The sequence below is a fragment of the Drosophila biarmipes genome, chromosome X (genome assembly GCF_025231255.1).
Source record: "Drosophila biarmipes strain raj3 chromosome X, RU_DBia_V1.1, whole genome shotgun sequence".
In the NCBI taxonomy this organism is placed as follows: Eukaryota; Metazoa; Arthropoda; class Insecta; order Diptera; family Drosophilidae; genus Drosophila; species Drosophila biarmipes.
The window spans coordinates 5507197-5531200 of record NC_066611.1 but is presented as its reverse complement, the minus strand read 5'-3'; the positions used below and the strand labels follow the sequence as shown (position 1 = coordinate 5531200).

Genomic DNA, 24004 nt, shown 5'->3' with positions numbered 1-24004 from the left:
TGTAATATTAGGGCACCATTTGTATTCAAATAAACAGAACACCTTAAAAAGTTTCTAGAACCTTTTTGAGTTTTATTTAGAAAATAAAATGCACCACCCTAAAAATTCGATAGGACATCGATATATTTTTTAATGCCTTAAATGCCTTACCGCTAAATTCAAACTTTTTTATAAAATCGAGTTCAATTACTTAAACAGTATTTAATATGTTAGTTATATTTACAATCTTAATTTGCATTAATGGAAATAACATTTACTAGAGACTAAACGACAAACGGACAGAACTAAGCTCAAGGACTATAAAAACACGTAAATACACGAACTAGTTGACTTTAAACTAAGCTTAGGGATTAGAAGGTATGTTGGAGCTGCGTGCTATTGACCTCGGTGCTCTGGAACTGTCCAGTTTCCGCCTCGAACAGCACCTGCTGGATGCGCAGCTTGGCCACGGATCGCGAATACGAGTCCGTGATGGTGCGCAGCTGGGAGGCGATGCTCTGGCCAAAGATCACAAGCTCATCCTCTCCGGCGGCGTCAAGAGCCAGGCTGTACTTCGGTTTTCGCTGCGCCGGCGTGCTGCCGGGATGCTGAGGATGACCCTGCTGATGGTGATGCTGATGTTGCTGCTGCTGCTCCACTAAACAGAGCGAGGAATCATCAATGATTAGCTCGTCCTTGCCGCAGCGAGCCTGGTCCGCTGCCATGGAAATGATGCAGCTGCCCGCCGACGGTTTGCCATGGTCCGGCGGACCCTCCTCCGTCTCGCCCTCGGTCTCCTCCTCCTCCTCCTCCAGCGCATCCTCGCTCATGCTGATATCAGCGGCGGCAGTGAAGAGCAGTTTGCTCGAGGGCGTCAGCGGCTCCTTCGTTTTGACCGCCGTTTGGGCGGCTGCACTGACATGCTGGTTCTTCGCCTGCAATTACAGCACACATTTAGCCACAACAATCAATGTGGGCGGCCACAACTCACCCTTTTGCAATGGGAAAGGGAAACAGAGCGCAGGAAGGAGTCGGCCAGCTTGAACCAAAATAGTTTGGGCTCGTAGCTCCGGCCCAGCTCCTTCTCGCGCATCCAGATGCGCAGCTCTTTGGAGTAGACGGTGCGCACGCTCTTGATCTTCAGCTTGATGTCCACCACGGTCAGTTGGGGGATCTTCAGTGAGCGGATTATCGCCTCGTAGGCCTCCTCCCGGGAGGAGCGATTCTTGTACGAGTCCATCTGCGAGTTGTAGAGGCACGGCTGGCGGCGGTACGCTTCCAGGAACTCCGTGATCGGGATCTTGGTTTCGCTCAGTTTTGACATGGCCTATTGGGGGCCTTTCTGGGCCCTATTCTATCCTATCCTATATAATCAACAACTTTTTGTTTACCCCGATCAGTGTGGCCAGGCGTGGTTGTGTATTGTTTGTGCCCAACTTTGGGGAAGGTTTTGCTGTTATATACCGTTTCCAGTTCACTTCCATTAAGATTATTAAAAATAATTGTAACTTTATCATACATACATCTGCTGACCGAAGTTCAAAGTTTTTATAAAAACTTACGAATTATATATTTATTTTTAGGGTATTCCGCAGTTTAGTGTGTGAATCGCCAAAAATGTAAGACAACATTTTAACAAAAGTGGGAACGTTTTAAAAAGATAAGTTGACAACTCTGGTTGAATGCTAGATTACTGCGAATTTATTTTGAATCAAAAAGCTTATAACCCGCTGACCAAAACTCAAAAATTAAATAGTGTAGGGAGTCCTGAATCAGAATTGAACTTGCATTTATAACGAAAATTAAATAGCTTTAAAAAATGCGTGCACTTTTTTATTTCGAGCGATAATTAACTTATTTTTAACAAGTTTTTCTTCTCTTTTATGGAAACAGTTATAATGGTTTCTTGTAAGTTTTAATATATGGCCTTTTTTAATAGTAAATTGAGTATAAATGATTTTAAAAGATTGCAAATAAAATAGTGAATAAAAAATTGTTTTATCACTAAAATTATTTTATTTAAAATATTTAAATAAAGCGATAGAGTCGGTGTGCGCGGCACTCGCAGTGTGACCCTGCCCCACTGGCCGCCAAAATCCTCTCCCGCTCCGCGCGTTCCGTGCCAAACGCCATCGCCACCACGTGGAGCCTTTCTCCCGTTCTGTTCCGTTCAGTCGTCTCTCTCTTTTTCTGCCGAAAACGGTAACAGCAGCAGGCACTTTTCAGCAGCTGCTCCGTGCGTGCGTGTGTGTGTGCGATCCGACCGATCTGTTCCGTTACGTTCCGTTACCGCTGCCGTTGCGTACCGCTATCGTTATCCTCCGCAGGATAGCCGCAACTCCTTCGTGCTCCACCACTCGCTTGTTCCCCCGCTGCTAGCCAAGTCCACGCCAAGGTGAGTAATTGCACAGTGTCATCGCCTTCGTCGCCGTCGTCGTCGTCGTCGTAGTCATTTCGCCGTGGAAAATTCAATAATGTGCGCAGCGCAACACACATGCAATTCCCCGTTTCTGCGGCGGCTGACTGTGCCTGTGTGCGTTGGTGTTCGGTGTGTGCGTGTTGTAACCTCAGCCAGGTGTGCGCGGTGTGTGCGAGGGAGAGGGGCCATGCCAGATCGTGCGATGCGATTTTTCCGCATTTCCCTTAAGCTTCCCGCTGCCCATAGACGATTCCTTTGTGACCCGGGTGTCCCAGTGAATCATCCATCCATTCAGACATCCCGGCCAGAAAGGGAAGAGGAAGAGGTATTCCCCTCGGCAACAGAGAGGGAGTGCGTGTGTGTGTGGGAGAGCGCTCGAGAGAGAGGGGAGGCGGAGAGCGGCACAGTGGAGCGCCTTCAGCACAGTGGAAATTTTTGAGTTTTTGCTGACGCTGTCTAATTTTAAAATTTAGTTCAGATTTTTTTTGTTGAAACAGTTGGCTTCACGCGATCGTGCCTATGCAAGTGTGGGTGTGGGTGGGAGTCGGAAATCCAAATCCGAATCCAGCGGCCTTCAACGTGATCCCGACTCTCGAACAGTGCTGCCCATCGTACTAAAGGCGGCAAGGGCTAGGGCTAGAGTGCTGCCAAATAACGCGGTTAATCTGCAAAAATCACTTTAAAACTTCTGTTTATGATTTAAAAATGCAAGAATTTTAAATTTGGATTAAGTAACCCGTAAGAGGAAACAATCAACAAATAGTTTGACTTTTTGTGCTGGCAAAGCAAACATTTTGCAAACGTATTCCAGCCCTTGACTATGAATATTTAAGGGAGTTGATGAAGTTTGAAGGACAAGCAAGTGGCTTTTCCCACGAGCTGGCGAATGTGTAAAGTGCATGGTCTTAGTATCCAAGGATAAGCGAAACCCAGAGGTGTTTAGTAGTTTCTTACAAGACTTCTACGGGGCTTAATAAATAACGAAAATATGTCCACAAAAGCTTAGATTGGCAATACTTCGTTCTAGACTCTGGGTTCTTTTGTTTTAATCTCTAAAAGGTAATCTAAAAAGAAAAAAATAGGAACGTGTCTGGCTTTCGTAGATAAGGAAACCACAACATTGCATGGAACCTGTTCCGGTTGGTCGACCTTGTAGAAAATAGCTAAATCCTTTCTAACTCCGCTTTTTTAATAAATTATATTTGATAAAATTAATTAAAATTTTGCAGTAACCCAAGTCTGGGAAGTCTGTAGCTTTGATAGGCTGTCACTACTTGTGCCGGCTGAATAACACACAATATCGAAAACCTTTGGCACAGCTAGACTGAAATAAAATCCTCGAAAGAGAACAAAATACCAGTTAAGTAATTATTTCCCGATTCGATCCACTTGCAGCCGGAAGAATGTCGTCCGCCGCAAAGAAACGCGAAGCGCAGAAGAAGAAGGATGCGCGCAACAAAAAGATCCAACAGATACCCTCCACGAAGAAGGCCAATGGTGTGCCGGAACGCGAACTGACCGAGGAGGAGAAGCTGTGCGCCAAGCTGGAGGAGGAGGCCCGGATCAGTGCGGAGGCCCGATCCTGCACCGGATCGCTGGCGGTGCATCCGCGATCCCGTGACGTCAAGATCGCCAACTTCTCGATCACGTTCTTCGGCTCCGAGCTGCTGCAGGACACCATGCTGGAGTTGAACTGCGGACGTCGCTACGGTCTGATTGGCCTCAACGGATGCGGCAAATCCTCGCTGCTGGCTTGTCTCGGCGGCAGGGAGGTGCCCGTACCGCCGCACATCGACATCTTCCATTTGACGCGCGAAATCCCGGCCAGCTCGAAGAGTGCGCTGCAGTGCGTCATGGAGGTGGACGAGGAGCGCATCAAGCTGGAGAAACTGGCCGAAGAGCTGGCCATGAGCGATGAGGACGATGCCCAGGAGCAGCTGATCGACATCTACGAGCGCCTGGACGACATGTCCGCCGATCTGGCGGAGGTCAAGGCGGCCCGCATCCTTCACGGTCTCGGCTTCGACAAGGCCATGCAACAGAAACAGGCCAAGGACTTCTCCGGTGAGTTACTCTCTCTGTGCCCCCGAATCTCTTGACTTATCTGTGTTCCTTTCTTCCTGCCCTCCAGGTGGTTGGCGTATGCGTATCGCCCTGGCCCGCGCTCTGTTTGTGAAGCCCCATCTGCTGCTGCTGGACGAGCCGACGAATCACTTGGATCTGGACGCCTGCGTGTGGCTGGAGGAGGAGCTGAAGACATACAAGCGCATCCTGGTGCTCATCTCGCATTCGCAGGATTTCCTTAACGGTGTCTGCACGAACATCATCCACCTGACGAACAAGCGGCTCAAGTACTACACGGGTAACTACGAGGCCTTTGTGCGCACTCGCATGGAACTGCTGGAGAACCAGATGAAGCAGTACAACTGGGAGCAGGACCAGATTTCGCACATGAAGAACTACATTGCCCGCTTCGGTCACGGTTCCGCCAAGTTGGCGCGACAGGCGCAGTCCAAGGAGAAGACGCTGGCCAAGATGGTGGCCCAGGGCCTCACCGAGAAGGTGTCCGACGACAAGGTGCTCAACTTCTATTTCCCGTCGTGCGGCAAGGTGCCGCCCCCCGTGATTATGGTGCAGGTTGGTAACCCTTTATTGGTTGATCATAGATAAACGATGACTAACGATCCCTCCCGCCTGCCGCAGAACGTTAATTTCCGGTACAACGATGAAACACCTTGGATCTACAAGAATCTGGAGTTCGGTATCGATCTGGACACACGTCTCGCCTTGGTGGGACCCAACGGAGCCGGCAAGTCGACGTTGCTGAAGCTGCTCTATGGAGATCTGGTGCCCACCTCCGGCATGATCCGCAAGAACTCGCATCTGCGCATCGCTCGCTACCACCAGCATCTGCACGAGCTGCTCGATTTGGATGCCAGTCCGTTGGAGTACATGATGCGCGCCTTCCCCGACGTGAAGGAGAAGGAGGAGATGCGCAAGATCATTGGTCGCTACGGACTGACAGGTCGCCAGCAGGTCTGTCCCATCCGCCAGCTGTCCGATGGCCAGCGGTGTCGCGTGGTCTTCGCCTGGCTGGCCTGGCAGGTGCCGCACCTGCTGCTGCTTGACGAACCTACCAATCACTTGGACATGGAGACCATCGACGCGCTGGCCGATGCGATCAACGATTTCGACGGAGGCATGGTGCTAGTTAGTCACGATTTCCGTCTGATCAACCAGGTGAGTGATAAACCATGAGGGATTTAGGGAGATATATTGCGTGGGCACATTTGTAATCATCCACTCTTCCTTTTCCAGGTGGCTGAGGAGATTTGGGTGTGCGAGAAGGAGACGGTGACCAAGTGGAAGGGCGGCATTCTGGACTACAAGGATCATCTCAAGAACAAGATCACCTCCGAGAACGAGAAGAAGGCCAAGGCGGGAAAGTAGATGCTATCTAGTGGATAGATGCCAACTCCCACACACCCGCACACACACAGTCGCGCACCCACAACCCCCCAAGAACACCCAACACCCCACAAACCAGCCACAAACCATCCACACAAGGACATCCAGACCACTACTTCCTTTCTCTTCAATAGGCGGCGGGTGATATCCGGATTTGGGGCTGCCCGCGCGCTCCTCGTATTCATTCTGTGCGAAATTAGTCTTGAGTTTACACTACGCTATAGTCAAGTCATGTAAACAACAATTCGATCGGCAAACAACCCAACCATCCACAATAAATCAAACCAACAATCCCAAACAACCCATTCATAACTACACACCACTACCGTTGAGAACTCAACAAGAATACACAAATTTTAGCTGAATTTTTTTCATTTTATGTGTCGAATTAAACTAAATAAAAAGTATAAATATATAAATATATTCAAGTGGACAACAACAACCAGGAACTACAACTTATAAATACAACCAACCAACTACAAAACAGCTTGTGATCTTGCGCTTATATAATTTCGTTTAATTCTTCGCTAGGTTTCATATATGAAAGAAAACGAAAACATATATGTAAAAGTATATTTTATTTTTTGTAATTTATTTACGCCTTACTATATATTTACACATTAAACAATTAAAACTACAATAACAAAAGTATGTAATTAAAAATCTGGTTAAGCGAGTCGAACCAAAATGTGTGAGAAACGAGAAACGATGTTAAACTGCCCTCACAAATCCGAACCATGATTTTGTTGCTCGCGGATTAGACAAAGACAGCGTGTGCTTAGCGATTCAATGTTCGATTTAAATCAAATGAAACAAACTAAACTATAAACATACAGGCAAAGAAAGGATTAATGGGTATTACACGGAACGTACATGCTATACATATATGAAAATTTACAATTACATAAAGAAACAAGAAACATAAGAAGATATTATAGGTTATTTAACAAATTGGAGTTGTAAACTCCAGCTAAAACAAAACGTTTTTTATGCAAACACAAAGAAAACACGAAACATATACAATGCGATATAGAAATCTAACCAATTTGAAGCTGAATATCAGTTGTGGCAGTCGAAATGTGTCGTATAATTAGCTAACTTAATTGAGAAATTGCTAAGATAATAAACAGAAGTTGCTTGACAAGGTAAATAAACAAATTAAATGACCAAAATAATGAAAAACGTGGCTAATTTTGAGTGGGTCCTCAAAGAGTTTGTTCTAAGAACTTGGCAAAGCGCATTCCTCAAGTTAAATCTGGCTCTATACAATTCCAATGATAGTTTTAAATGGTTCAGGGTTTTTAGGTGAACTTTGGATTTTCAAAACAATTAACTTATATTCCTCTAAAAACCACACATTTCAATCTATTGAATCAGATATTACTGGGTAATCAATCTCCATTCGCATTTCTTTATTTATTGTACAAATCTCAAATTTGCTTGCTTAAATGTTATTACATTCCATTGCGCTTCGCACCGTCTACTTATTGCTGCATTCACCTGGTCTCTCGTTTGTTAATGTTTTGTTTTTATGCGTGTAGGCACGTTCAAAGGTTAGTTGGTAGACTTGGTTACACTTAAGCGATAGTGCTTAACATGTGCTATCATGGTAGTGACCCAATAGTATATAATGTACAGTAAGATCCTTAAGTCCGTAATCTAGTAGCTCCTGGACAGTTCCGCGTGCATGACCGTCAGCAGCTGCCTCTCCGCGTCGCTCAGAGCTCCGAATTCCGCGCCAAAGTCGCGCAGCAGGTGCTTCAGATCGCACATCTTGCGCTCCACCCAGGCACACGTAATCTCCGCCAGCGCGTACTGCTGCTGCTCCGGCACAAACGCTCCCGGCCGCTCCACCGATCCGCCATCGTCCTCCGAGCTGGGACGCGCCTCAAACTGGGCCAAATTATAGTAGTACTCGATCAGCTTGATGTGGGCAGGTGACTGGCGGGCGGGCGGCAGATTCAAGTGGACGAGCAGCAGCAGACGCAGTACCTCCACGCGCCGCAAGAGATCCCCGTACATGCGAGCCCCGCGCCGCTCGTAAACATTGTCCACAATGTCGTCGTAGTGCTGCAGGGCACTGCGGAAGTCGCCGCGCTGGCCACAGGTCTCGGCGCTGCTCTCCAGGTCGTGGATCTGGTGTGTGGGCGAGGCGAAGCTGCTGGTGCTGTCCAGCTGGCGCTGCAGCTGCTTCAGTTCTCGCAGAATGGCCGCCTTGAAGACGCCCTCGTCCACGGCTCGATCCGCGGCACGGTGATAGCAGTGCAGGGCGCCCTCCCGGAAGCCCGAGTGCCGGGTGCGCAGGTGCAGCTGCCCGGATTCGTTGTGTGCCGCCAGGAAGGACCGCGCTGCCCGCAGGTAGGCCTCCGATTCGCGCTGCGGGGCGCCGCCGTAGGACTCGCACTTGGCAAAGCCGATGTGGCACATGGCCGCGTACTGCTGGATGCCCGACTCCTCGAAGCTGTAGGCCAGTCTCTGGAAGTCCGCCTGCACATCGACCACGCTGGGCGCAAAGCGTCTGAGGATCAATAATATTGCATTTAATGGTGTGTTGTTTATGGCCAACAATTATTAATAAAAAAAAAAACTATTAAGCACGCGAATTCTTCAGAATCAGGGGAGGATTTTCTTTATGCCAGTACATTGCACTTTAAATGAAAAAATAGTTCGAAATGAGATTGGCAAATCTAAAATATATAAGAGTTTCTACAAACATTGTATGGTACCATATTGTTTTCTTCTAATCTGAGATCATAAAACGGAGTGTTTGTAAATGGAATTGAATTTGAATAATAAAACCATCTTATAATCGTTACTAATGTAATACCTTGCGGATATCTTACGATATCTCAATTTTTAATGGATTTTAGGAAGTGTCTACCTACTCAGGTGGGTGAACCACCTACATAACTAACTGCTCCCAACCAAACTAAATTATTTATGGAGGGGAATCCGAAGAGAGGATACTATACTAACTTAAAGAAGCCGGCCCGCTCGAACTTCTTGATCTTGCTGGAGGCCCTCAGATATTGCTCGATCAGGTTTTTGGGGTACTGCTCCAGTTGGTGGTGCTCCGAGCCCGCATTCCCGCTGGAGGATCCACCGCCGACCAGGCTGCCGCCGCGGAGCTTGTCCATGCTACAGCATGTGGGTCACCGTCTCCACGCAGGTTGACTTGGATTGCGTTAGTTGTTCATTATTTTCGGCCAAATTTGATTATTATTATTATTTGTTTTGTGAATTCGTCATGGGCGGTGTGACCATCACAGGGACCGCGGAGGAATATACTAATTGCCAGTCGGTATTTGAAGTAATGTTTTTACTACCACTGAGATAGGCTTTGTACGCAATTTTTAAATAATTAAAGACAACAAAATATTATTAAATAAGACAAACTATGCTCACTATAATATTTAAATAATCAAAGTAGCTGATTGAAGAGAATATTGCCAAAAGCAGCATTTCGCTTAGCAAGATGGTCAACAGTGTGCTTTTGTAAGTGGAGACATGCGTATATCCCACAGTGTGGTATATTTCGGTATTTCCTAAAGGTCACGCTGCGGTCACACCAGATACAGCAAAAGTTTTTTGCTGCGTTTTATCGCATTTAACTGGATAAAAACAAACCGGGCCGCCAAATAATCGCTAAATAAATAGTAATAGCCCAGAGACACAAAATGGCAATTGCCGAGCACGACAACGTCTTCATCTTTGTGCCAAACTTGATCGGTGAGTGTGGTGCTTTGATAAGGTAAACAAATCGCGCGATCGATTTGTGCGGCGCAGTTAGGTGTTCCACTGGCTAATTGGATTTGGGCTTCTGGGGGATGTTTTGGCAACCTGTGAAATGCAGGGCGCAAGTTCACCGACAGCGGAAGCCGCCGCCCCCATTGAGTCATTCCCCGCCCACCACCGCAATTCCCCTTGGCTCTGGGATTCAGGAAGCAGATGGACTGATACACTGACTCTATTTTCCAGGCTATGCCCGCATCATCCTGGCCCTGATCGCGTTCTGGTTCATGTCCACCAACTACGTGATCTCCGGCTGGTGTTATGTAACCTCTGCCCTCCTGGACGCCGTCGATGGACACGCCGCCCGGGCCTTCAACCAAAGTGAGCACACTCACGATCTTGCGATCGCCTCATACTATGCCCCTCTAGAAGTCGAAATTAGCCACGGCTATATCTGTATCTGTATCTGATATGTGCGCGCACTTTGCCCGCCACTCGCCGCGAACACCTGTCTCCAGTATGGTTATCTTCCATCCGATATTAAGCCTTTGAAGGCACGCCCAAAGCAGGCCCCATATCGGGGTCACGGCTGGACAGCCAATCGATGGGTGACGTGGGGCCACAAATCAAACGGAAAGCAGGGCTAATATTGGAATATGACCGGGACTTTAGGAAATCTTGTGAATACAGTTTATACAATTATTATTTTCTGCAACACTTGAGATCCATTAAACCATTGAGGATATAGGAATTAATTTCCCATACAGTATAGTGCAAGTCATTGTGATTTATATGTTATGCCCTCACTCATTGTTTATTCACTATTTAAAATCAAAAACTATGAAGCACTTCAAGATAATATTCTATAAACTTAAATGGTAAAGGTGCTTTGGTTCCTTGATTTCAGTGAGAGTTTTCTTTTACTAATTTGTCTGCTTTTCCTTGACCACGCAGGCACCCGCTTTGGAGCCATGCTGGACCAGTTGACCGACCGCTGCGGCACCACCGGCCTCTTGGTCACCCTGGCCTACTTCTATCCTCGCTACATGTTCTGGTTCCAGCTGTCCATCGCCATCGATGTGGCCTGTCACTGGCTCTTCATGCAGACGTAAGTACAACTTTTTTGTGAGCTGTCCAGTTCTCAAAACTAAAGACACACATTTCCCTCCCCAGGAGCGTTGTGGTCGGTCGCAGCTCGCACAAGGTGAATGAGAACTTCATCATGCGCCTGTACTACCAGAAGGACATCCTCACCTTCATGTGCTGCGTCAACGAGCTGTTCTACGTGTGCTTGTACCTCTTGCATTTCACCTACGGCCCGCTGAGTGAGTATACAATCTTATTTAATGACGGACAACTAATCTAATCGATACTTCACAACCAATTGCAGTATTCGGCGCCTCGCTCTTCAAGATACTCGCCTTCCTCACGGGTCCCTTTGCCGTGTTGAAGGCCCTGATCTCGGTGATGCACGCCTACGTGGCGGGCATCGATCTGGCCGCCGTGGACGTGCGCGAGCGCCAGGAGAAGCGCCAAAAGTCGGAGCTGGGGGGCAAGAAAGCGGAGTAAATCGATTCCTGCCCAGAAGCTTCCAGCACCAAATTCTATCAACAACAAAAGTACTAAAGCGAAACAAACTCTTGATTCCAAGCAAAAAAGAAAACGATGAAAAAGAACAGAAACTTTGAAGGCGGAAAGCGATCCGAATAATAATGGGCATTAGGCAACCAAATAGGCCGTAGTAGAATTTAAATTATTTTTACGCGCTATTGCAAGATTGTTGATTTTATTTCCTATTTTAAGTTAGACGGGTGTGCAAAGTCACCCGACAATTTGTATTTAAAATGATTTTTGAATTGAAATTGAAATTCAAGCGATTCGTTCCAGTCAGTAGCTGTTGCATATTTATTTTGCCTTTAGTTAAACGTAATTTACAATTTCTGTGACGCTTACACAATATATTTTACATATATGCAGGCCGATATATGGGGATGAGTGTCTATTTCCAGGAGCCAACTCATTGTGTACGTTCTCGGTTCGGCTAGCGACCTTCTCCCAGCAAATCTCTCAATGTAACTAATGTATTTCTAATCGTAAGTTAAAAGAATGTAATTGGAGACCTGCAAGAAATATATGAAACATGGATGTTAGATGTATTTGAAAGATATGATATACTCGTATATATATACACATGTAAATGCCAGGCCTGGCAGACTTAGTCAAAATTGTTGATGAAAAGTAGGAATAAATATACGTGGTTTTATGTGCTAAATTTTGTTGTGCCCCTTGCTCTCGAAATTTGAAATTGGCGCCCGCCAAAGTTATCGTTCCGCTGCCAATTTATCGATAGCCCTGGCTTGCCGCCCACCTGAGCTGCAGTGCAGCCCTGGTTTTTACACAACATAAACATTCGGTTGGAGGAGCATTTTCCGGGACAATAAGAGCTCCGCCGGAGCTTAGCGACACGACCGGCACACGGGAGATGCTCTGATAGCGGGCGGATGTGGAGCAGCCAACGCCGGAACCGCCGCCATTGCCGCCATGAAGATCCTCTCCCGCCTGGGCCGCCTCATGCGGTACACCGTGGCCTATGCGGCCATCACACACTGCACCTTTGAGTACATCGGCGACTTTGTCCTGGTAAGGCACCTGGCACAACGTTGGTCGGTGGGTTCATTGCGAGTTAGCCGCTTATTGGTACCTTCACGCCCTAAACTCGGTACTTTTGATGCGGCATAATTTACCTGAGTACTTTTGTTACCTTCATATGGACAGTCTCGCTGATCAGCTGTGTACCTAGTTTGGGTACACCCATTTGATATGTATCATATGTCATATGATCATTCTTTTTATACAAAATAGTCTATTGATTAAATTAGCTATGCACATAGTTTGGGTACATCCACTCATCGTCTGTCACATGCTATTCAGCATTGGTACTTTAATTTTGTTTAATTTATTTTTATTTTGTCTACTATGTAAACGTAGCCTATAACCATTCAGCTATGTACCACCCATTTTGAGTACTTTCACTCTATATGTATTGAGTATATGTTATATACAATATACTTCGTTAGCTTACATCACCTTACTATCACCTAAAATGAGACCCATTGAACCTAGGTACTTACTTTAATACTTATAAAGGTACCTGTAAACTTCTACAGGTACTTTTCATCTTATTTTAAAATTGTTCCTTTTTTTCTAATAGCGAGAGAAATATATTTTTGTATAACTCCCAAGTTGTAATTACGATCCGTTTTCGCAACCTTAGTTTATCATCCAATTTCTTCAACAATGCCTTTTCAGTGCAAAGGACCCTCCATGGAGCCCACCCTCCACTCGGACAACGTGCTGCTCACCGAGCGCCTGTCGAAACACTGGCGAACCTACCAGCCCGGCGACATAATCATCGCCGTGTCGCCCATCAACGCCGGCCAGTACATCTGCAAACGGATTGTGGCCGTGTCCGGTGACCAGGTGCTCACCCAGAAGCCCATCCCCATCGAGGCGGAATACAGCGGGAGTCAGGATGGCGCCGCCGGCAAGAAGAAGCCCGTGATGACCAAGGACTATGTGCCGCGCGGTTACGTTTGGATCGAGGGCGACAACAAGGGCAACAGCTCGGACTCGCGGTACTACGGACCCATACCGGTGGGTCTAATCCGGAGTCGCGTGCTCTGTCGCATCTGGCCCATATCCGAGGCCACCGGGCTTTAGATTGGCTACGCCAAGATGTTTTAACTCAATTTGACCCATTTAAATTCAATTTTTTGTAGGAAATTCTGGTTTATTGAACCACTGATTAAAAGGTCCGTTTCGAATGGAGTTTTGGTGTCATTGGTTTAAAATAAACTAGAAAAACGTTTTAAAAACTGCCAAAAACATATTTATTCATACATTTATTTACACTTCCAAAAATGATTTTCATTGAATTTTGAAATATTCTTGAAATAATAAAATAAATAACTTTGTAGATTAAAAATTTGGTTGGCTGTATAAACTACTCATGATTAAGATTATAGATAAAAAATGGAAATAAAATATGAAACATATACACTTGTGATTTTAAACAAAACTTAATTTTAAATCTTTGAAATTTATTTGCATCTTTTTACCTCCAAATACATTTGTTTATATTGGCGGAACCTACCTTAAATAATTTGATAGATTCATAATATTTTATAACTTGTTTTCAGTTGATAGTCTGCAATTCTGACCGAAAACCAGTGATTTTCGTTTAAAATGGTTTCAAACAAAAAAAAAACAAACTAAAATCTGCTTTAATATTAATCTTAAAAAATTTCATATTTTCTAATTTTTTCCTAGCAGTCTAAAGGTCACACAGATTTTTAAAGCTAAGTTTGTATATAAGTTTTGACTTTTGAAACTACTAATATTTTATTGTCACCTCGACAGCAATGCCCGAATTCGGTCGGTTTTTTAAAACGTCTAGCTTTGTACTTTCCAAGAATCTTGTGACAACAAATTTCACAATATAAATTCTGTGTTAATAGTATAATTTTATTATTATTCGTTTTTTAAATTTTGGCTTACCTTCCAAAAAATTAACATATTTTGTGCGCTATTTCGAAATAGTTAGAATCTCATTTTATTACAAAGATCATGACTGGAAGGGTATCCAAAGAAACAGCGATGTGAGGTCGTGTGATCTTGTAAATACATATATAAAAATAGCTTTTATTTAACTACATTGTGAACATTTCAATATGCACTTGTGCAGCTGCCGGGCCGGAGAAAAACTTAATTGAAATTGCACTAAGGATTTTGCCACTGGACCGTCAGGTCTCACGAGCTCTTTTGGTCATTCTGCTGCTGCTGCTGCTCCTGCTCCACGTAATACAGGTTGTACTTCTTCTTGAGCACCTGGTGGACATCGTCGCGGCAGGTGATGGTCAGGCCGCGCTTCTCGTAGTCCAGGAACGTGCGGACGAACTGGCGGTTCGTCTGGTGCACCTGCGGATGCTCCAGATACTCCGCGATGGGCATCCACTGGAGTCGGGCAATCTCCCGTTCGCAGCGCTTGAAGTCCAGATTGAGGGGCTTCAGCGCAATGACCACGTAGAGGTCGGAGCAGCCGAAGGTTCCGCCGTGCGCATGCCGCAGACTGACCACCGACCGGAACTCCGTCCGGATTCCCGTCTCCTCGACCACCTCCCGGATCGCCGCGTCGATGAGATTCTCCCGCGGCTCCACATAGCCGCCGGGCAGCTTCCAGCTGTTGGGTATCATCGCATATCGGTCGGACACCACCAGGACCTCGTCCTTCTCGTTGATCACCAGCCCGCCGACGCCCATCAGCGTGTGCGCGAAGTTGGGCAGGTTGCTGGACTCGTTCTCCGGTAGCCAGCGGTACATGGTCACCACTCCGGTTCGGGCATGATGGAAGTCGAAGCCGTTCTCCGCCAGAACGGGCACCCAGTCGGCATGCTCCTGGTACACACGGAACCAGATCGCGCGGTTCTTATTCGTCGTCCAAAAGTCCAGGGATTCTGGGAATCAAGATTAAAGTGGGTAAGTTAAATAATTTATTATATGCTAATATAATATAAAATACTAAGAGGTTCTAGGCAAAAAGGTTAAAAAATATTCTAATAACTATAAACTAACTATAAATAAACCAAAAAAAAACAAATTTCCGAATTAAGAGTCAAAACAGTAAATTTAATGAAATTTAATAAAAAATAAAATAAATATATCAAAAAAAAAAATATCATCTAAAAAAGTTTTAAGAATTGCAAAAATTTAAAAAGTTAATTATCGACAAGTTTAAATAAAATCGTAATGGGGATTACTTAATCTAAAATCTAGATAAATAAATATTCACAATTTGTAACACTTAAACTTATTAATTATTAAAAGGTTCACAAATATTCGAGTAAGTATTTCTAAACCGAATATCTAGGAAAAATGTTAAAAAGTTGCTAGCATTAAAACTTATAAATTGATCAAACAATATTAAAATAATAATATCTATAAAAGTTATAAATGGTTCACATGCAATTTTTAAAAATATTCCATTAAGTTTTTTTAAACCTAATATCCACCACATTATAAAAAATTGTTTGCATTTAAACTTATTAATATAGAAAACCCAGATTATAGTTTTGGATTGATAAGCTTTCAATTAATTTTTGATAGCATTAAGTTTGTGGTTCAATAGATAGATAGGTGAGAAAGTCATTTGTAAGTTACTGGTGTTCATCAACAAGCATATGAGGTATGCATTTTTGAAAGCCTATTCCTAAACAAGGTATTTTAAAAACGTTAAGCTATGGATAATGTTTTTGGATTCATAGACTATCAATTAGTTTTTATAGCAATAAATCAAATGAGTCAATGGTAAGATGTTGAAAGGGTCATCTGAAGCTTATATAAACACCCATTCCAAATAAATTCCTTGAATATTTAAAGGAAACTTACTTTTAAGTTTATCCCGGAAGCTGTCTTTGTCCACCTGCTCCTCGCGACCATCCACTGTGACTCCGGCAAAGCGATCCGTGATGCCGCGGAACACATCCGCGGGGGTATCCATGGCCTTGGAGCTTTGGGACACACAATGTATCTTATCAGAACAGGTATTTAACTGGGCTATATGGCATATATGTTACTTACGCGGCGTAGGCTCGGGCGAATTGTGGCTGTGGAACCTCCTTTAGTTGGACTCTAGGGGGTACCGTGGATAGTGGACTGTGTCTATCGGTGCGGAGACGCGGCCGCCATGAATTGAACGCCGGCAGGTTTAGAACGTTTCTGCGAGCCAAAAGACTGGTGGCCAACATTAAATAAGCTCGCAGTTCGACGGAAACGACGCGTTGGATGACGACGGCGGCCGACCACGTTGGCGTCACTAGCTCGAAGCCGGAGATCTCGGGGCCCCGGAGTGGGCGTGGCGGCTGTTACGACGGCTCAGTGGCTCAGTACTTCCAGAGTTCGAGGCGAAGAAAATCCCTGGGCATGCTGTGTGTGCTCTGTGAGTGAAACGAGGCGAAATGGGCAGGTGAAAAAGCCGCATGGCTCCAAACATCGATGCAAATCCGATGGGCGGCAAGGCGAGGCGGAGGAGCAGGTTATTGCCACTATCTCTCGCCGGCGCAAGATAAGCGATATGGTATATGGTCTGTGTTACGTTCGGTTCTCTGTTCTCTGTTCTTGACATTTCGAATTTGGCGCTAACGTCAGTATCAAATACAGGCAGTAGCGATGAGCAAAATAATATATAATCGAAGTAACTAAATTTAAAATATAACTAAATTTAAAATTCTAAAAATTCAATTCATCATCACAGTAAATAATATAATCTTTATAGTCAGTATCACCTTTTTGTAAAGCTGTTTTTAAAAAGCTAACCAAATTATAAATTCAAGTCAAAATCTTTGTAAACCGAACTTTTTTGTAACATATGTACACACAACTTAAAAATTGGGTTTTTTTTTAAGTTTAAGGACCTTTGAAATCAATTTATTTATAAAGATACATTTGAATGGAGATTAAGAGACCAGTTTTCAAATTTAATTTTATAGGCTCTAAAGCATTTTGTTTATAGAGTCAAATGATTGTTGAGATCTGGGGATATTTTAAATACCAAAATTTAAATGAAACGTTAGAATTAAAAAGGAATTGCATTTTTTACAAGGCCATAATACACTTTCTTAAATTTCGACCACTAAAATGAACTTATTTATAAAAGACTTCGCAATCTAAAATGTGTAAACAATCTTTTTTCTTCAGTTTGCCACGAATTCCTAAGTAAACCCAGTCAGTTGGTCGTGATTTTATCTAGAGTCATAGAGTCACCGGTGAAACTGTCACTTGTCACAGTCACCGCTACAGTCCCCCAAGTCGCTTTTGGCCGCGCATCTCTAGCGCAACCTTGAGCGTCAATCCAAGGTGCGTGTGGGTGGCGGGCGGTGGGCGGTGGGCGGTGGTAGGGGGGTTCGCTTCAATTGTTTCCGCATGGGCTTTGTGTATGTTTATCAGCTGAGTGGAGAGGCTGCTGTTATCAACGCGCCAGACAACTTTTATATGCGTTTTACATAACAAACAACGCCAAACATCGAAATATTTTGGCCTCTTCTTCGCCATCCATGGTGGAATATAACTTTGTTTGGCACTCACAGAGGAACCCACTGGCTAATGGTGTCGCCGCGCTAATCCGTCCAGTTCCAGACGATTAATTGAGCGATCCAGCCATGGACTTTGGCACAAAAACAAGCGACGGAGCAGCAGCGCGCGATTTCAATTCTCTTCCACTTCCAACAGCACGTTAATTCTAGGGATGGACCCAAAGCTCGGTCAGCTGTTCCGCCAGTGCTGGCAGCCCAGCCTTTTCGTGGCACCAACAGATCTAGCGGTTTTGTAGCCAATGCACAAATCACTTTTGGAAAATATTTCTCTTATTCGAATTTCTCCTATTCAGAATTCGAATTGTTTGGCAATGTTTAACATTCTTTAGTTTTGAGATAAACAAATTAAAGCGCTGATAAACAGCTTTTCAAAATTCGAAAGTTCAGAAATTTGAACTGAATTTTATAAAACTTGGGATTTTACAAAATAAAAAAGACTTTTCTTATTAAATCACACAATTCGTTTATGCTTCTGGAGGCGCACTTTATTTGATTTTGAAATGTGCATATGGAAATATGATATACAATAAAGGAAAAGACCGTTTCTGCTGTGGGTTCGTTGAAGGGCCTAGAAAAGGACCTTGATTTCGTTTGGATGGTTGCTGTCCGACCTTGGATCTGGTGTGCCGGGACGCGGTGCCTCCTCGCTGGACATCCTGCGCTCCTGGTCGTGGCCGTGGCTCCTACGCGGCTTCGGCTTCCTGTCCTTGCAGCAATCGCAGCCCTTCGGGGACAACCAGCAGGAGTTCAAGGCCTCGCGGGCCGTCATGCGGCGGTTGGGATCCGTGTCCAACATGGGTCTCAGGAAGGTGACGAAGTGACGGGCCTCCTGGCGCGGCCAGCCGTATTGATTCACCAGGATATTGGTCAGTTTGCGGGTCTTCAAGTGGGCGATGTGGCGCAGCTGGCCATTGGACTTGAAGATCTCAGACGAGTAGTCGCCACTCTCGACCACGTGCCGCGGAATGGCTCCACAGATCTCGATGATGCTGGCAATGTGGGCCTCGTCCACGCTAGCCCGTCCGCGATTCGCCTTGGGAATGAACAGATAGTCGCCGGTGGCCAGTTCCCAGAACATGCAGGCGGCACTCCAGATGTCCGCCGTCTCGTTGTAGCCCGCCCCGAGGATCACCTCCACGGCGCGGTACTCCCGGGTCTGTATGTCTTCGGTGAAGTGGTGGTCGAACCAACAGCCATTGCCCATGTCGGCGATCTTCACATGCACCTCGCAGGACTCGGTGGCCGGGTCCTTGCCCTGAAGGAATCCCAACAAATTGGACTCCCTTTTCGACCTCATGTAGGCCTGGTACTTGGCCTGCGCGGAAAATTTGGGAATTAGTTTCGAAAATTAAATATGGAGTGGATGCTCAGTTTTGCAACATCTTATTTTCAGTCATTTCACTTAATTTAATTTTATAAAAAGAATGGAAACCAAATCAATGAAAAATGAAATTTGGATGTTACAAAAATACCATATTTATATATATTTAAGGATATTATTTTGACGTTCTTTTTTAGGAAATATAATATAGGAAGACATTTTTATATGTCGTCTAAAAGTATTTCAGAGTATATTTTCCAACTGGAAATCCTATGGAGAATTAACCGAACTTCCAAAATTCCAATAGAACTGTAGTTGGATTTTGTTTTGGAGAGTTTGGAGAGATACAAATTCATTTCGGGGCAAATGTTTCAATACAATAAGTAAAAACGAAAATTGGATGTCTTACAAAAATATCATATTCAAAGGACTGGAAATGAAAAGTTAAAATTCTGATTCCAATGGTACACAAATTAAAGGTATAAGTTCCAAGGTTTTTTATAAAACTTTTACGAACAAACAGAAATTTTACAGGTCACCTAAAAGTATTCTACACTATATTTTCGAATCTTACGGAAAAATAAAGAATTTTCAAAGTTCTCGTACAACTTCAGTTTGATTTTAGTTTGGAGACATTTGAGAGATAAGCATAAGATAAGCATAAGGGTCGTTAGTATTAAAAATTAAAGTGTACCTATCCCATCTTAAAAATACACCTGTGCTCAATACATTTTTTTCTAAATGGATTCATATTTTGAATATTTCGCTTAAAACTTGTCTCACCGGATTTGGTACGACTGATCCAGATTTCTTTTTATGCCGACTGTTGCGACGGCTACTTGAGCCCCTCCTGGCGCTGCGCTTGGGAGGCCACTGGTGGGGGCACTCCGCTTTCCGATCCGAGAGCTTAACCTTCTGCAGAGTATAGCGCATGAACTCCTCCGGGCTGCTGATCAGCAGACCCACGGGGTCGACGCTGTCCTCGCCGGAACTGGTGACCGAATCCCCATCGTTGCTTGGCTCCCTCTCCTCCCTGCGGCGTGGGCGGGCTCTCCTATCGCGATTAGATTGGCCATTGGGTTCGCCATTGTGATTGCGATTAGATTCGCGACTAGGACTGCGATTAGGTTCGCCCTTACGATTGCTTTTGGACTTGCGATCAGGGCTGCCATTACGATTGTCATTACGTTCGCCATTGGGCTCGCGTTTAGGAGGCTGGGCCGGCACATCGCCCACCCTCTCAACGGTGGGTAGATTCTCTATCTTCTCCACCTGGCGTGCGCTAAGGATCTGCAGCCCGTCGAAGTTGAAGGGCATAAAGCTCAGCTTGCCAGTGACGCCCTTGACGGCGGTGCTCCGCGAGAGTTGGCCCCGCTTGGCCAGGGACAGTAGATCATCGATGGCCTCGCGGCGCAGCCACCGGCGGTGGCCAAGAAAGAAGGTAACCAGCCTCTTGACCCGCGCCCGCTGCTTTCTCTTGGCCGTTTTGGTCATCTTGGTGCAGTCGTGATGGACACATCGATCCCGCTCCCGGTCACTGAGGCTGCCGCGAGCGGAGCCATGTCTGTGGAAGGATTTTGGGAATTACAGAAGGATCATTATCGTAAGCAGATATTTTTTCATAAATTAATTACAAAAGGATCACTATCATAAGCAGATATATTTTCATAAATTAATATTCTCAAATGTATCCCAAAGCTTTGATATTTTATAATACTAGATTACATTATACCATACCAATTTTCCTTAGTAGAAAATCCAATTTTATATGTAATTATCACATAATTTGCTTATTTTTAATGCTGATATCAAACTAGATATAGTAAAAAATTTAAATAATTATAAAATAAGCGTAGCGTAAGGCCATAGTAGATAGAAGGTGTTCGGTACTTTTCAATTACCCTCTACCTGAGAATAAATAAATAATGCTGATATCAAGAACATATACATACATATATATTTATATATATCATTAAAAATATAATGATATAATACTAGAGAAAACCAGTATACAGGTTTATAGTTAATTTGTTATCCTACATTAAACAATATCGATAATGAAAAATTATTAAAAATATCATTATACTACAAAATAACATTTTATAAGTAGATACACATATGTATAGCATCATTATGATATTATATATTATATTATAAAAATAATACATTATATATATATAGAAAACCATTACATATTATATTATATCATATCAAACAAAATTGACAAATTAACTTAAGTTGCTTGACTTACCCAGACCTCCTAAGGTTAGACTGGGCCTTCAGGAAGGTATTGATGGTCTGGTTGACCTGTCCCCGGACGGCCGCGTCGCTGTTCACCACCAGCACGTTCTCGGGCTTCAGGTCGGTGTGGATTATGCGGCACTTGTAGTGCAGGAAGTACAGGCCCTCAAGGACCTGCATGGCTATCTGCTTGATGTTCCCGAGGGGCAGTCCGCGGTAGCGTGACTTCTGGATGAGGGTGAATAGATTGTCGCCGAGCACTTCGAACACCAGGCAGAGATGGCTGCCGTTCGCCCCGGTCATGTAGAAATGGTCAATGAACTCGACGACGCGCTTCCTCAGCGGATGGCACCTGAAGTCGTCCACGGCGCACAGCAGCCGGATCTCATCGCGAGCCGTCTCCGTGAAGTGATCCGCCGACTTGACCACCTTGACGGCGCAGTAGCACTCCATGGAGCAGTCGAAGCACAGCCATACGGTGGAGAAGTGACCCCAGCCCAGTTTCTTAATGGCATGGTAGCGATGGTGCAGCACATCGCCGATGTTCACCGGGTCCGGGTCCGGGTCCGCGTCCGCGTCGGCCGGCGCAGACTCGTTGGCCGAGATCTTCTCCAATTCCCCGGAGGGCACGGCAGTGACTGTATCGGCCGGCATTCTGGCAGACTGGTCTCCCTCCGACCCATCCTCCGAGCTCTCGTAGGCACATCTTATCCTCTTTCCCCTGGCCTCATGTTTCTGGACGTGCTTCTCGTCCTTTTTCCTCTTCGATTCGTCCGAATCGGTCCTATCGTCGTCCATGACCTGTTAGTTTTTGGTTGTCTGTTGTGGAAGCTCCAAAATGCCAGCGAAGTGAGTTAGGTTAACAAGTTAATTTGCAGAATTCTTGAAATGGTTTGGTGGTAGAAAACGGGCGCACAGAACAGTGCGCCACGTAACAGTCCAAGCTCAACACGAATATTATCAATGCAACAATTTGTGGTATGGCGGTCTGGGAAAGATTAACCGAAAATGCAGTCTTTGCTTCAGATTCGCCACTTTTACGATTACCTTCTCCAAAGCAGTGTCTTCAGTGGCATCCTATCGAATAAAATGATTGACATTATATTATTAGATGACGTTTAAAAAAGGGTTGCTGAGGGGTAACACTATATTTCAAGAAAGCAATCTAAGGTGGCTTTGGGTTTTTAGGTAAAAAAAGTGTTGAAATCATTTTAAAAACATGGGAATTTTTAATATGACTGAAAATATGAAAATTATTATGTTTCTAGGACTTTGTGTCTTTTGTTTGAACAAGTTGTTGAACAACATTGAAACTCACATTCGCACTTCCTCCTCGATTCTTAAGCGTTTTCGGCTCGTTGGTGTAAAAAAGTATATAAAGGTAGCTAAGTCGCCTTCTTTTTTCACAAAATTTTTTGAGCTGCTTGCTTGACTCCGATAAAATATAGACTGACTCTGAAGGCACACCTTCCGTACGTACATAAAAAATGGCAATGAGACAGTGCCTATTTTGATTGAGATTTTTGGATGTAGCTAATCTGAACACTTTAGGCCCTGCTCAATTTTTTTGTACTTTTTTGGCTTTTCTTAATACCCCTGCATAAGATATTCTTACTCGGTTTTGGATAATACATAGGTTGGCACTCACATTTGCTATTTCTCCACGGTTCTCAAACGGTTTCCTAAGATTTCCTCCAGTTGGTTCGTACAAATTATAAAAAGTTGGCTAAAACGCGTTCGCAGTAGAAAGAAACAGGTCTTTACTCTGGTTTTTAAAATATATGTGAGCGTCTGTTTTAATTTTTTGGAGCTATTGGCATGTTGCCGACAAAATTGTGACTGAACGTCGTTCACCCCAGAAAATCCAATGACACTTGAAGCAAAAGGCTACTTTGATTAAGAGTAAATCCCGAAGCCAACTATGATTAGTCCACCCAATCACGTTAAATAAAAATATTTAAGTGTTGAACACAAAAGTACTTCACAATTTGTATTATAAAATACCAAGCATAAAAATACTATTTTAAATAGTGTTTCATTATAAATGAGGTATTCCTTATGAAGTAGTAGGGCCGTAAATACTGTATTGCTCTTTTACTATTTTAATACTTATTAATTATTGTTAATTAAATAAAAATAGTTGAGTGTTGATAAAAAAAGACCCATTTTAGTTTGTATTTAAAAATACTAAAGCAATAATATACTGTTTTTTAATAATACTCCATTATGAAATATTCTTTATAAAGAAGTAATTCCTTAAAGTTATATAAAACACACTACATTACCTTAAGCTTTAAAATAAGGCATGCTCCCAATTCGTTAAAGTACCTACATATCCTTAGAATAAATATAGTATCTATATTTACTTAGTTTTACAAATTAAAACAATATAAATTAGGTCAGATCCGTGCGGAATGGTTACTCTACAAGGTCCAGTTGCGCTTCCAACAATTAAACATAATTCGTTTTCTGTGCCCATTTCGGTGCTTTCTTCTAAATCGAAATAGTTGTGCAATTGAGGGCGAATCCTTTGTGCTGGTCCAGTGATTCGGAAAAGGCTGTTTAGAGCAACAAAGCGCCGGTAACCAGGAACCAGGAACCAGGAACCAGTTACCAGTTTGCAGCGCGATTGAAGGGATTATACAGGATCGTAAATCTGTTGCAAAATGCACATTGGCCAGAGTCAGCATGGGGGAT

At 44.2% G+C, this 24004-nt stretch overlaps 7 protein-coding genes across 12 annotated transcripts; 3 read left to right on the top strand and 4 right to left on the bottom strand.

The window, feature by feature from the left end:
- Positions 1-176: 176 nt before the first annotated feature.
- Positions 177-1439, bottom strand: LOC108033012 (uncharacterized). The gene is made up of 2 exons (XM_017107139.3): positions 971-1439; positions 177-914 (listed from the first exon to the last, which is right to left on the bottom strand). Exons 1-2 carry the CDS (start codon positions 1301-1303, stop codon positions 351-353), a joined length of 897 nt encoding a protein of 298 aa, XP_016962628.1. The 5' UTR covers positions 1304-1439; the 3' UTR covers positions 177-350.
- A 711-nt stretch (positions 1440-2150) lies between these two features.
- Positions 2151-6289, top strand: LOC108033119 (ATP-binding cassette sub-family F member 2). The gene is made up of 5 exons (XM_017107328.3): positions 2151-2374; positions 3794-4462; positions 4530-5035; positions 5102-5638; positions 5717-6289. Exons 2-5 carry the CDS (start codon positions 3802-3804, stop codon positions 5846-5848), a joined length of 1836 nt encoding a protein of 611 aa, XP_016962817.1. The 5' UTR covers positions 2151-2374; positions 3794-3801; the 3' UTR covers positions 5849-6289.
- A 499-nt stretch (positions 6290-6788) lies between these two features.
- Positions 6789-9134, bottom strand: LOC108033120 (uncharacterized). Its single transcript, XM_017107329.3, has 2 exons — positions 8843-9134; positions 6789-8384 (listed from the first exon to the last, which is right to left on the bottom strand). Exons 1-2 carry the CDS (start codon positions 9001-9003, stop codon positions 7526-7528), a joined length of 1020 nt encoding a protein of 339 aa, XP_016962818.1. The 5' UTR covers positions 9004-9134; the 3' UTR covers positions 6789-7525.
- Positions 9135-9415: 281 nt separating this feature from the next.
- Positions 9416-11765, top strand: LOC108033140 (CDP-diacylglycerol--inositol 3-phosphatidyltransferase). Its single transcript, XM_017107363.3, has 5 exons — positions 9416-9595; positions 9845-9979; positions 10553-10706; positions 10772-10923; positions 10989-11765. The coding sequence occupies exons 1-5, from the start codon at positions 9544-9546 to the stop codon at positions 11165-11167; spliced, it is 672 nt and encodes a 223-aa protein (XP_016962852.1). The 5' UTR covers positions 9416-9543; the 3' UTR covers positions 11168-11765.
- A 248-nt stretch (positions 11766-12013) lies between these two features.
- LOC108033142 (mitochondrial inner membrane protease subunit 1) lies at positions 12014-13653 on the top strand. Its single transcript, XM_017107364.3, has 2 exons — positions 12014-12238; positions 12908-13653. Exons 1-2 carry the CDS (start codon positions 12140-12142, stop codon positions 13316-13318), a joined length of 510 nt encoding a protein of 169 aa, XP_016962853.1. The 5' UTR covers positions 12014-12139; the 3' UTR covers positions 13319-13653.
- Positions 13654-14101: 448 nt separating this feature from the next.
- On the bottom strand, positions 14102-17902 carry LOC108033139 (uncharacterized). Of its 2 annotated transcripts, XM_017107362.3 has the most exons (4): positions 17738-17902; positions 16235-16590; positions 16043-16164; positions 14102-15111 (listed from the first exon to the last, which is right to left on the bottom strand). In XM_017107362.3, the coding sequence occupies exons 2-4, from the start codon at positions 16399-16401 to the stop codon at positions 14408-14410; spliced, it is 993 nt and encodes a 330-aa protein (XP_016962851.1). In that variant the 5' UTR covers positions 16402-16590; positions 17738-17902; the 3' UTR covers positions 14102-14407. The 2 variants fall into 2 exon arrangements, with proteins under 2 accessions (XP_016962851.1, XP_050741592.1); XM_050885635.1 differs by lacking the exon at positions 17738-17902 and having other exon boundaries at positions 16043-16184; positions 16235-16381.
- Positions 17903-18208: 306 nt separating this feature from the next.
- Positions 18209-23156, bottom strand: LOC108032970 (serine/threonine-protein kinase spk-1-like). 5 transcript variants are annotated; one of them, XM_050890193.1, is made up of 6 exons: positions 22956-23156; positions 22626-22903; positions 22355-22384; positions 21318-22295; positions 19850-20630; positions 18209-19060 (listed from the first exon to the last, which is right to left on the bottom strand). In XM_050890193.1, exons 4-6 carry the CDS (start codon positions 22103-22105, stop codon positions 18314-18316), a joined length of 2316 nt encoding a protein of 771 aa, XP_050746150.1. In that variant the 5' UTR covers positions 22106-22295; positions 22355-22384; positions 22626-22903; positions 22956-23156; the 3' UTR covers positions 18209-18313. The 5 variants fall into 5 exon arrangements, with proteins under 5 accessions (XP_050746150.1, XP_050746119.1, XP_050746128.1 ...); XM_050890162.1 differs by having other exon boundaries at positions 21318-22384; XM_050890171.1 differs by having other exon boundaries at positions 21318-22384; positions 22626-22812.
- Positions 23157-24004: the final 848 nt, after the last annotated feature.